The sequence below is a fragment of the Ornithodoros turicata genome, chromosome 2, assembly GCF_037126465.1.
Source record: "Ornithodoros turicata isolate Travis chromosome 2, ASM3712646v1, whole genome shotgun sequence".
Taxonomy (NCBI): Eukaryota; Metazoa; Arthropoda; class Arachnida; order Ixodida; family Argasidae; genus Ornithodoros; species Ornithodoros turicata.
In genome coordinates, this window is record NC_088202.1 from 31,663,155 (window position 1) to 31,674,824 (window position 11,670).

The 11,670-nt window shown below is 46.9% G+C and overlaps 1 protein-coding gene across 1 annotated transcript; it reads left to right on the forward strand.

The window, feature by feature from the left end:
- Positions 1–1,958: 1,958 nt before the first annotated feature.
- LOC135383302 (uncharacterized) lies at positions 1,959–10,642 on the forward strand. Its single transcript, XM_064612820.1, has 3 exons — positions 1,959–2,262; positions 4,389–4,673; positions 7,949–10,642. The coding sequence occupies exons 1-3, from the start codon at positions 2,020–2,022 to the stop codon at positions 10,454–10,456; spliced, it is 3,036 nt and encodes a 1,011-aa protein (XP_064468890.1). The 5' UTR covers positions 1,959–2,019; the 3' UTR covers positions 10,457–10,642.
- Positions 10,643–11,670: the final 1,028 nt, after the last annotated feature.

Genomic DNA, 11,670 nt, shown 5'->3' on the forward strand with positions numbered 1-11,670 from the left:
TCCTTCGTGATGAGGCGAGGGCGAGACACGGAGGCGCAGAATCAAAATGTGCAGCAAACCTGTCGCATGCGCATGATCCTCATGTGGTCGTATAAGTTGGAAATATATTGTGTACTGAACCGAAGTATAAATAATACGAGGACCCGTCTTCTCAAAGCCATCGAAACTGTATTTAGTGTTTTAATATGTAGCTAAAAGGTGGCAAAGAGGCGCTCAAGACATTTAATTATAAGTTCAGATCCAAATACCGCTTTGTTCAGAGAGCCGATAGCACGGACCTCTCCACCTCCCAGGAGTGGTGTACAGCCCACATCGTTTTTTGCAACACACTCAGAAATTGCTGATATTACCCACACAGCCTGTCTCCCAATGAATAGATCTACAAGTATGCCTCTATATACATATACCCCCCCCCCCTATGGGATGCTCGGTACCCCCTTGAGGTTGACCTCTGTGGGCATTACTGTCCGATAATGCAGTAATTAATAATACGGAATTCATCTATGTAGAAAAGAAAAACGGTTGCAATAAGTACTTGCTACACAGGCGCATAGAACGTACACGAACTGTCAACAACGACATCTATATACCTTGTCCACAGCAGGTACACATAAGGTAGTTCAAGAGATTGTCAAAATGATGTCAATAGCAATTCCTGTTGACTTGACCAACGACGAGTCAAAGTCAACACACTGTCAAGACAGAAAATAAGAAGTCTACAAGAAGTCTGCAGAAAGGAAAAACCCATTTTCATAAGGGTATAGATCGCTGGGCCAAGCAAGCAAGCAGTTCGTCTATTCGATTATTCGTGGAACGTTGTGTTCTTCCTGGGAGGAGACTGGGAGGAGACACCAGCTGTCCTGTCTGGGTGTTTTCGCTGGGTTTTCCTCAGACGCTTTAAGACAGATGTTGCCACAGTTCCCTGTGGAGTCTACCCAGGTCGCACAATCCCCCCTGCACGTGACGTTGCCCGCCTGAACGTGGTCGACTACGGCAAGCAGTTCCGTCGCCACCACCGCAAGCAGCACCTACGTTCCTCTCACATGGAGTGCTTTCATTACCTTGATACACAATAATATTCGCTAATATTGGTTAATAATTGGCCTTGAAATCATCCTCATATCCAGCTACAACGTTGCGACAGGACCTATCACGATAGTGACGCAGAGTTCACAGCTTCTAAGTGCATAGACCAATAGGAGCCGTTATCAAATATCTGGTTTAAAAAACAAAGTTTAAAACTTAATGGTTTGAAGTTTATCGCAATAAAATGGACGCTGAAGAGCCCTTTCTGCCCTTTCCCAGCTGTCCGAAAGGGGTTTACCTTCCCCTCACATCCGCTTAACTGCATTCGGCGAACTGAGATTCGGCAGATTGCGATGTGACCTGTAACACATGGAAGCTGTACCCTTTGTACAGAGGGACCACGTGTTAGGTCATTGCCAATGACTCATTGACCTTGCATTGGAATTTAGTGGCCCTGCAATAGAGGCTACGCTGTAGTTCACCTTAGCTACGCGCATTAACCTGTTTGCCGTGGTGAGCTGTACTTGGCTGCCTCCATTGTGCTCAGTCGGAATTCTCCTCGTGTGAGGCATTCTATTCACTTCTGAAAGAAAATCGATCCTGGGTCGTTTAAGAAAATCGAAGTTTTTCGGATAAATCTGAAAATAGTAAAACATACGGGGTCTATCGGGGGGAAAAAAACGAAAAGACGGAACCCTATAGAAGTTGTTATCGAAAATAAACGCGCATTCACTTCTTAGTTCATTTATGTATTATTACTAAGTGCACCGGGGGTTTGAAACAACTAGGAGAAGAAAATGACCGAACTCAGTTCTACCTTCAAATTTACAAACATTGGTTTAATTAGAATCATAGTCATTCATATAAAGTACCCACGTCGTTACATATGCTGGCTCTGAAAAAAAGCAGGCCATCCTTTGAGAGGACGGAGAAGAAGGAAACAACGTTCAACGCACTTGGTCTCGCGCTAGACTTTTTCAGAGGCACGTTCTGATGACCGAGCTTTCGCGTTGCGCCTTCGAAATCAGGACTTCGGTCGGGAGGTCCCCGGTGACGATGGGGAATGCGGAGTGGGCGCGAATTGCTGGGTTCCTCGTCCTCTGCTTGGTCACCGGCGTATCCGAGGTCGTCCACGGGTTTGCCGGATTCGATATCACCACCGGGAGGCCATCATGGGAAGTGAGAACGATTGAGGACAAGGATGAGGTGATCATCGAGCATGTCGATGGGCAGCAGGTATGATATGAATAGATGTATGACCACTAGATATCACATCAATTCATCCTCCTCTTTATTTCCATTTGGGTAAAATAACCCCAGAGCAGGGAACCTTGGCTTGCATGATATAAGGACAATTCAAGATATACTATAGGGGACATGCGCTTCTTCAGGTGTCGCGCCAAACACTGCGGCGACAGCGCCAAAGGGGTCGCTCCTTGAATCGCCTTTTGGTCACTACCGACTTCACTGCCATTCAGAAAAAAATAAATAAATAAAATAAAAATAAAACAGATAAGGGAAGCAAACGAATTGTGTGACGATTCTTGCGAGCAAAACACGGCCGCTGCACTTTCGTTTGCGGAAGCTGCACGATTGTTTAGCGCCTTTCTCGGCTGCGCTTTATTGCACGATCCCTATAGCAGCCGCGTCACCCATGAGTTTTTTAAAAGTAACAAAGCCTAAAGTCAAGAAACTGCAGTTGTATGAGTATCCTTGAAATATTTGTGTGTGAATACTACCGCTATGAGCAAGATTAACAACACCAAGAACTTTTGTGTGAAATGATGAATGGGGAGTTTCAACGCCAGGGGCGATACTCTACACTCTTAAAAATGAACTTCACCGCATAGCACGCTCCTAGCCAACTATAATCTCTAATGATATCGTTATGTGACCTGATTTGTTGAAAACGGGAGGCGTACTCCTTTTTGTGACACTTATGCTGTTCATAATTGTCACAAAAAAGGCGTACTCCTCTCTTTTTCAACAAATCAGGGCAGATAACGATATCATTCGAGATGATGGTTGGCTAGCAGCGTGCTATGCGGTGAAGTTCATTTTTAAGAGTGTACCCCATTGCTGGTGGTGACGCGGGGAATGAAATAATGAGCCCCTTCACAATAAGGATCGAAGTCCTGCGGTATCCAGTAAGGTAAAGAGGGCTTTGAGGTCAGAGCGTTGGTGGGCTGGATGTGGCCAGGGGCCAAGCAATTTTGTGAGATAATCTTTTAAAAGTTATATATGAAAATAGCATACCCAGCAAGTCTGATAAAAAGACGCGATTTGGTCCCGACGCGGCTGCATAGTCTAATGCTGGCACCGCGTAGAGCTGCAGCGTGCGCGAAGGGGGGGGGGGGATGCTCCATCTCCCCGGACCCTCCCATCAAGAAACTTCAACTTCAACTTCACCACATGGCACGCTCCTAGCCAACCACCATCCCGAGTGTCATCGTTGTTTCCCCTGATTTGCTGAAGACAAGGGGCCGGCATACGCCATTTATGTGGCGTTTTCAGTTTATATTTGATTTCTTCATGATTTTCATTAAATCAAGGGAGCGAACGTTCTCATTCGGGATAATGGTTGGCTAGGAGCGTGCTATGCGGTGAAGCTGTTTTGAGAGTGTAGGCGAACATAACCTTGGGAATGAATGGAAGTGTCTCAGGACGAGAGACACCGATATTTAGAACAGAGACTGTTCTTCTTCTGGACCCAGAAGAACAATCTCCATTCGAAATATCGGTAGCTCTCCGCCTGAGGCACTTCCATTCATACTTCGTTACCGGTTCGCTGGATTTTCTACCCATGTAGGTAACCTTGATTAGCCTAACTAAACTCACCTGACCTCCCGCGCCACCTCAGCGCCCCCTGGAGAAGCTTGATTGCTATATAGTACAGTCCCAATTCGGAATGGCGATTTGCTAGGAGCTTCTTATGTGGTGAAGTTTTCTATTGCGGCTGTGCAGAGGAGCTTCCCAACAACACAGGGACAATGCCAACCACAGCAGACCGCTAGCACTCCTGATTCGAGGAAAGTGCGGGGGCGTTCGCGTTTCGGTCACATTAACATAAATGAAGAGTGGCCTACATGGGCGTACGCCTGCCATTTTCAACAAATCATGGACGAGAACGATATCATTCAGAACGGTTGGCTGTCCTCTTAAAGCAGCTGACTTCACGAAATAACGTTAACCATTGCCCAGAACGATACCATAATTCTGGTTTGTGGAAAGCGGGGGCGTGTGCAGTTTTGTGAGAATTAACATAGGTGTATACGTGCTATGTAGTGAAGTTCTGCTTCAAGAGTGTAGGAATCAGTGAGAGTTATGCAGCCTATACGTAACGGCCACTGTAATCGTTCCAGAGCAAAGCCCCTGTCGATTGGCTTTTGGTGCTCGGCATTATTATCGCTGTCCTTCTGCTGCTCATGTTGTGCGTGTTGATTACCCGACTGCCCCACTCCAAGCCCAAGTACACGCGGCTCCACCTTGTGGCCGGTGGAAAGAATCCTGACCAGGCGTTCACGTACATCGACGCTTCCAACGACAGACACGTCCACCTCCAGGACAGGCCTCGTTGGAGACACGATTGGATTCCCTCTCAAGACCAGCAACACAGTAATGTCCCACGTTTTGCGACCAAATTCGAGGTAACGTATTATTACCAGCGGCAAACGAAATACGGGAGGGTGAGGAACGCCTAGTTGCATATTAAGGCCGACCTCCATGGAACGAATTTCTTGCAACGAAGGTCGCGCGGCAGATTGCAACGCGCGTTCCACCGCCAGTTGTTCGCGTCACCAGCTCCATGGGACGAAAAACCAGAGACGGCGTCGGAAGGTCATGCTCTTAAGTCACTGTTGCTAGAGTACAAGGTGAAATCTTAATCAGTAATCAAATCTTAATCTGGAATCAGTTGCCCAAAAAGATGCACTTAATGTCACAAATTCTGCAGTTAAATCCAACAACTGTCGAAAAAAGTGTGTGCAGTAATGTACCGAAAGGAATATGCAATACTGCGAAAGGAAAACAGGTTTCTTGGCAGAGAATGTCAGGCGTTCTAGCGGTGCAGTAGGCTAACAGACGACAGCACCTCATAGCAAGACGAAGGCGACTCGCGTGAGCGGACGACCACGTGCAGACAAGGCAGCGCAGCTGGCGCCGATTCCTAGCGGAAGAGCGCTTTGATTGGCCGGCCTCGTGTTCATCCGCAGTTGACGCTTCCGGAATCGCGGACGCTTGGCGAAAGTATCTGGCATGGGCAGATCGCCGGCGAACGCTCACATTTTTGAGGCCTCGCGTAGGGCGTCCGACGCTGAGCGCATTTCGCAGCTAATTCGCTGTACATTCGTTCCATGCAGGTTGGCCTTGCCCATGCCCATGCCTACTATTTCCGTTCAGAGGTTCTACCGTTACACCAGTTGTTAATACAGAATTACAAGCGCGGAGGGGTGTTGCAAAAAGATCGGAGAGGAGTTCATTATTAACGTTACGTTGTAACATCTTCGGAGAGGAGTTCATTATTAAAGTTACGTTGTAACATTTTTATGTATAATTGCCGATGATCGATAAATAGGGACCGGGATTTTATGCACAAAAACCTGGCAAAATATGCACGCAAATACGCTTCACGAAACGTCTAAATGTGAACAAATTATGCAGAAATATGATTTTCGGAAATGTTCGAATATTATTATGCCGGGAATGTTGCTCCAGAAGCTTTTGCGCAACCTAGGAACTGTATAAATACCCAAATTGTCTATAAAACAACTTTCTGCGGATGAGAAAGACATTCCTTATTGGCAGTTTTAACGTACGTTGACGCGTGCACACTGCGTGCGCGGGCATTGCTCGTTGGTCATTGCAGCATGGCGTGCACCGTAGCCATACTCGTTTTAAACTTAGGGGCGATTAAAAACTTCCGGTTATGCTATGTGTCGCGAAAATGTGTGCTATGTCAATGGATGTTACTCTGACGAATTAGGTAGCAACCTAGCTCATCAACGGCATGTGCTGAGCTCTTCGTGGTGCTGTTCATTGCCCTCGAGAACGCCGCCCCTAGACTGCAATGCTTTGTTGAAATGCAATTTTCTTATTTTTATAAAGTACAATTTGAACTCGCTGATTACTTGTCGCGCGTTCTGTTTTCAGAAGTTGGTTTTGGGTACTAGTGCCAACTAGCCAAATCCACTATTGCATACCACGAAGCAGCCTAAACGCAGCAGAGTAGCTTAGATGTGTAGCTGGAACACTGGTTTTGCGCCGATGACCTCAATTTTCGAACGTGGAAAGAGAACGGCAAAAGTGAAAAATTTTTTAAATGGGTCCGAAATATGATATAATATGCAACCGTCGTATCATATATGACGATCGGGAACAAACATGCCGAAATATGCAATTATACCATACACGAAACATTGTAGAATTGTGTCGTCGTGATTGGTAATGTGCGGGGAAACGTTGGATATCAATTAGAATCCATTCAAAAAATATGCGGTGTGCATTAGCTCCCGGGCCCTATAATGGCAAAGCTGAAATGACAAAGGTCTCCTGGCAAAGGGCGCACTGGAAAGAAAGAGAGGGGTTGTCGCCGTTGTCGTCAAAGCTTTTGGGGGTGTAGGGGTGTTTAAATAAATCACTTTGTTACCCCTTGCCCCTTTGCTGGATACGTTGCCGTCAACATTTTAAGGCTCGTTCAAATACACGATAATAAGAACATAACCTCAAGCTTCTCATACCTGCTTCCTAGGAACACGCTTACATCCACTGGGGCGAACGCTATAGAGACGGGTTGTAGTCATAGATCGAGTTACGTTCGAGTTAGTCATAGATCGAGAGAAGTTACCCGGCAAAAAGAACTCGGTACGAGTTAAGTTAACCGTGTGAAAGGTGCAAAGGTGCAGCGCGCGTGAGCAGTTGAGTTCGACCTTGAGTTGCCTGCGGAGGAGTGCAACACGCTTAGATCGTTTTCGTTTATGTCCAACAATTCGAACGCTTTGCATCTTAGTCCCTGTAGGCGCACAATGGTTCAGCTTCGTTTCAATGGCAGCGGTTCTTACTTCCTGAATAGAATACTGTCATTAATTGAATGCCACGTTTTATGGCATAAAATGCCATGAAAGAACCGGAGAGAAAGCAAGAAAATATGTGGACGTGACTTGGAACCTAGCTTAAGTTACTTTGACAAAGTTACCTTAAAAAGAAACGAGTTCCTCTGAAAGTTATCACGGCGCTAAGGTACCGAGGTAAGTTCCAAGTTACCAAAAAAAAAAGGAACTTAGTTACAGTAACGAGTTACCTCGAACTCTGGTTGTAGTACCTTTTCCCGGTTTACTATTGATGTTCGACAATATGTGCGGGACCTACGCTACGTGTTTCAATCGAGGCTAATTTTCTCGTTACCGACATCAGCTTGGCGGTAGCTATATACCCAAGAATAGTCGAATACTCACCAGGGGAGCGTTGACAGGCGAGCGCTGCGAAACTGCAGTGTGAAACCCCCACAAGCCAAAGAGGTGTCGCCGCTGTACGGCACTCTCAGCACCGTCGCAAAACTGGTGACGGGCCGGTCTTGCTTTACGGATCTCTGCATAGCTCTCAGGTTGTTTCACGGTTTGTTGAAGCGCTTAAAGTAGATAACTTGTGGACTGCGTGGAGCTAACGAATTGTCACTTTTGATATGGCTATTTCTGGCGACTGCATGCCCTGCTCTCTAGTATTATTTCACTGCCCCTTTTGCACACGCAACTCCGATTTCCAAACAAACCCGCCCCTTTTTTTTTGAAGCAGAATTTGCTTATACTACAGCGTAACGCTGGTTGCGAGACGGATGCGAAACCCAACACAGCGTTTGTCACCTATCTGTGTAAATGTGTTCCAGTCTTGTGATAAGTGTTTATGGACACTTATAAAAAAATTCTTCCAGGCTAGGGGAAGTCCCAAGCAGAGAACAACCTCAATCACTCTACGAGGCGATGCTAGGAGGCCACAGACGACCATTGAGCCCGAACCTCCGGCAGACCGAAGTCTTCCCTGCTACAACGGCGAAGGGCCCGTCGTCAACAAGACATATTCGCGAGAAACAGTGGACTCCCCTGTGGCTGACGAACCTCCTTACAAGCAGATGAAGACGGTCGACGGTCAAGATGGCTTTGAGGCTAACAGCACTTGCGTCACGTTGGCATCTCGGGAGACGTTTGTCCGCGCCTGCAGCCCCGTCGGTGTAACTGTTTACAACCGTCACGTCGTAACCGAAGTGAGATCGCCCGCTTCATTGCCTCCCTTGGCTCTTTCCGGCAAAAATTTCGACATAGCGAGCCCAGACACAAATTTAGCAATACCCGAAGTGAAGAACAACGGGAAAGACTCAAGAGATACCGAATACGAATCTCTCCGTCCACGTTCGACCCAGAGTATCCCCTTGGCAAGTACTGATACAACAAAGTTTGTTGTTTCGCCAGGTACAAGTACAGGACATGAGTCAATATTACGCGGTCCGTCTACGCGACTTGAGAGCGGGCATGCGACCAGGGAGCTTTCCTTGAGGGAATTCCCTCCGACTATGACTCCATCTGATGAAACCACCGGGAAGCCGCGGGTAAGGCGGAGGGCACTTGCGTTGGACGCTGAAATATCCCCAGGAGAGGATGTTCGGCCAGCAGGAAAGCAGAGTAACGTTCCAACGTCGGATCATACAGAGTTAACGGATCCAGGTCTGCACCCTGTTAGGAGAAAGATATCGGGCGCAGCAATTCCATCTGAAGAGGGTTACGTTCATCAGGTGACCCTGGTGGAACCACTTTTCGTTTCTGATCAGCGGACTGACATAGGCCAAGCAGAAATTCCTGAGAAGGAGGAACGGCCGACACCACTTCGCAGGACTTCAATTGAACGCAGGGCGAGCAGCAGTGAACGTGCCATGGAAAACGCAACTGGAGGAGGTTTAAATTACATTTTGTTTGAAGAGAGGCCTACCATTGAGTATTTCCCCTACGAGAGTATAGAATATGCGCCTGTAATGAGAACGACAACGAACGTTCGAAATGCACAAGACGCGCTGGCGAGAGTAACATCTGAAGTTCCTGCAGTGCATACAATTGATGGCGAGGAAAAAGCAGAAAATCAACAAGCTTATCTCACACCTGAGCTCAAACGTTATTCTGATGCACCACCAGAAGATGCACACGATCTTACTGACACACAATCACTGGACCAGTGCGCACGACTTCATCCCGATGCTCCTGTCACTGCACGACATGGAACATCCTTGCAGTCTCCCATTAGGCACATGTCACGGTCTGAATTCTCTGATACAGCAATGCTTGATTTAAGTCTTATTCCACATGAACAGGAATCACTGCTACCGTCGCCGACACCATCAGCAGACTTCGAACTGCGAAGAGCGGATGACGAATCTGTTAGCCTTTTGGAAGAGCTTCGCGATGCTGAGCGGCAAATGATGCTGTCTGGAAATGTTATACCTCCTATCGATGACAATGGCTTGAAGGTTAGGCAGGATATTGCAAAGAAAACTACTGGGAGGGTGGTTTCAAAAGAAGCTGTGACTGAGTGTTTCAACGAACTAATACATCATATGTATGCGGTCGCAACACGGGAAGACGAAATTCTGGATAGAGCGAGCGAAAATATCACTCAACTGTCCGGAGCGTCGTCTCGTAACTTCACTGATGTCGCCGAGGCGGAAATTCCGAATTCGGGAACGTTGTCTGGGTCTACATCGCCGTCTTCCGGGTCGGAACGTAGAGGGCAGAAGAGACTTGTGAAGACAAAACCTGTTAAAAAAGCAACCACACATATAGTTTTCTCCTCGTCCGTTCCTTTCGAACAAGAAACCGCGGATTCACAAGCGTTTGAGCCATCTCCCGAAGTCCTTGAGGTGGTTGATGACGACCTCACCGGTATTCCAGACGAGGTACGAACGACGCTTTCTCCGAGGAGTCCGAACGTCGAGTACGCACTAGGTAGCGGGATTGATGACACAGTGCCCAGCAGTAGCGCGAAGAACCAGAACGCTGAAAGCAAGCTTGAAAAATCAAACACAACGAGCCCTTGGCGCCGTATCAGTTCCCCACAGTTCTTCAATGAGAGGAGTTCTTCATTACCATCTGGTCTATCTACGCCACGTTCACAGGGAAGAAAGGAAGAACAGACTATGCTTATAACTGCCCCAGACATTTCGGAAGCGCCTTTCATAGAGACAGACTCACCTCCTGTGTCCCTTACGCCCCAGAGGTCCATGACTACAAGCCCTCGAGAATACAGCCGCTCGACTCCGGGTAACTTGCAACGTTCGAAGACTTCTTGGACGCCAGGGAAGTCACCCACGAAACCCGTGTCACCGGGAAAATATGGGGCACAGCCAAGAAAACTGTCTGACGACGAGGTTACGAATGTTGAACCGAAAACTGAGTAGGTCTCCAGTAAAGCGTCGGCGGAGACGCATGTGGAGCCGCCGCAGAGGTCGCTGAAGGTGCTTCCCGATGAAGGGCCACACAGCGAGAAAGCGAAGGATTAGACCCCCACATAATACCGCTAATGGTTAAAGATACGGTGGTAGCATTTTTATTTAGAAGTGTTAATAAACCTACATCAAGTGACAGTCTGTTCACCGTTCTGAATTCTGGCTTAGTCTGAGGCACAATACAGCAGGGAGCTTTGGTAGGCTTACAAGGTAGTGATGCAAAACTATGGATAGTCTTATGAGAATCGAATTGTCGATAGTGGACTGTCAATAGTATACTATCGATAGTTTGATGATGATGATGATGATTTGTGTTTTAATGGCGCATCGAACACACAGGTCATAGTGCGCCAACACTGTGACTGAAATGTGATCAGTTAAAAATAGGTGCGACGTTTAAAAGCAGAGAAAGAACTGATAAAAAGCAAGCCTAGAACTACAAAAGGTTTACAATACCAATGTCCTTTAAACAATGGAAAACTCTACTAAAAGGGATGATAGCCTCATCACCGAGCAATAGCGCTGAGTGAAGGGGCAAAAATATGTATGGGTACTGACGATGAGTTTCGTGGTGTGGGCAGGTGATAAGAATGTGCATGACAGAGAGGAGTTCGCCACAGTGCACACACTGTGGCTCTTCTCCACAGAGTAAAAATTTGTGCGTGAGGAAGGTGTGGCCTATCCGCAACCTCGTTCGCAGAACACACGAGACACGATTTTCCTGGCAGTCTCTATAACTTTGGATTTGTTGTTTCATCAAGTGTACCTTGTTTTGTGTTCCAGAAGCTCTGCCATTTTGTGTACAGTGATTTCCTAAGTGCTGACCTAATATCTTGCATAGGTATTTCGAAAAGACTGACGTCTTTTGAAGCTGCAGCAGCCCGGTCGACAAACTCATTTCCTTGTATGCCTGTGTGGCTAGGCACCCAGCATAAAATAACTGAATATCCCCTCTTCTGTGCCATACTGATTAATGACTGTGCACGCTGTATCAAAAAATTCTTTAGTTTGCGTGTGCTACAAATAGCATTAACAGAACTTAAAGAATCGGTATATATTGCTGCTGACCGGATGCAACCTTGAAGAATGTGGTTAAGTGCAAGGATGATGGCCTAGATTTCTGCAGTTAAGATAGATGCTATACTGTTTAGACGATGTGACCTCAC

What these genes read in the sequence shown, in the direction of transcription:
- LOC135383302 (XM_064612820.1), top strand. Translation starts at nt 2,020, where the DNA reads ATGACCGAGCTTTCGCGTTGCGCCTTCGAAATCAGGACTTCGGTCGGG. An exon ending in AGCATGTCGATGGGCAGCAG is followed by an intron (nt 2,263 to 4,388) that starts GTATGATATGAA and finishes TAATCGTTCCAG; the next exon opens with AGCAAAGCCCCTGTCGATTG. An exon ending in GTTTTGCGACCAAATTCGAG is followed by an intron (nt 4,674 to 7,948) that starts GTAACGTATTAT and finishes AAATTCTTCCAG; the next exon opens with GCTAGGGGAAGTCCCAAGCA.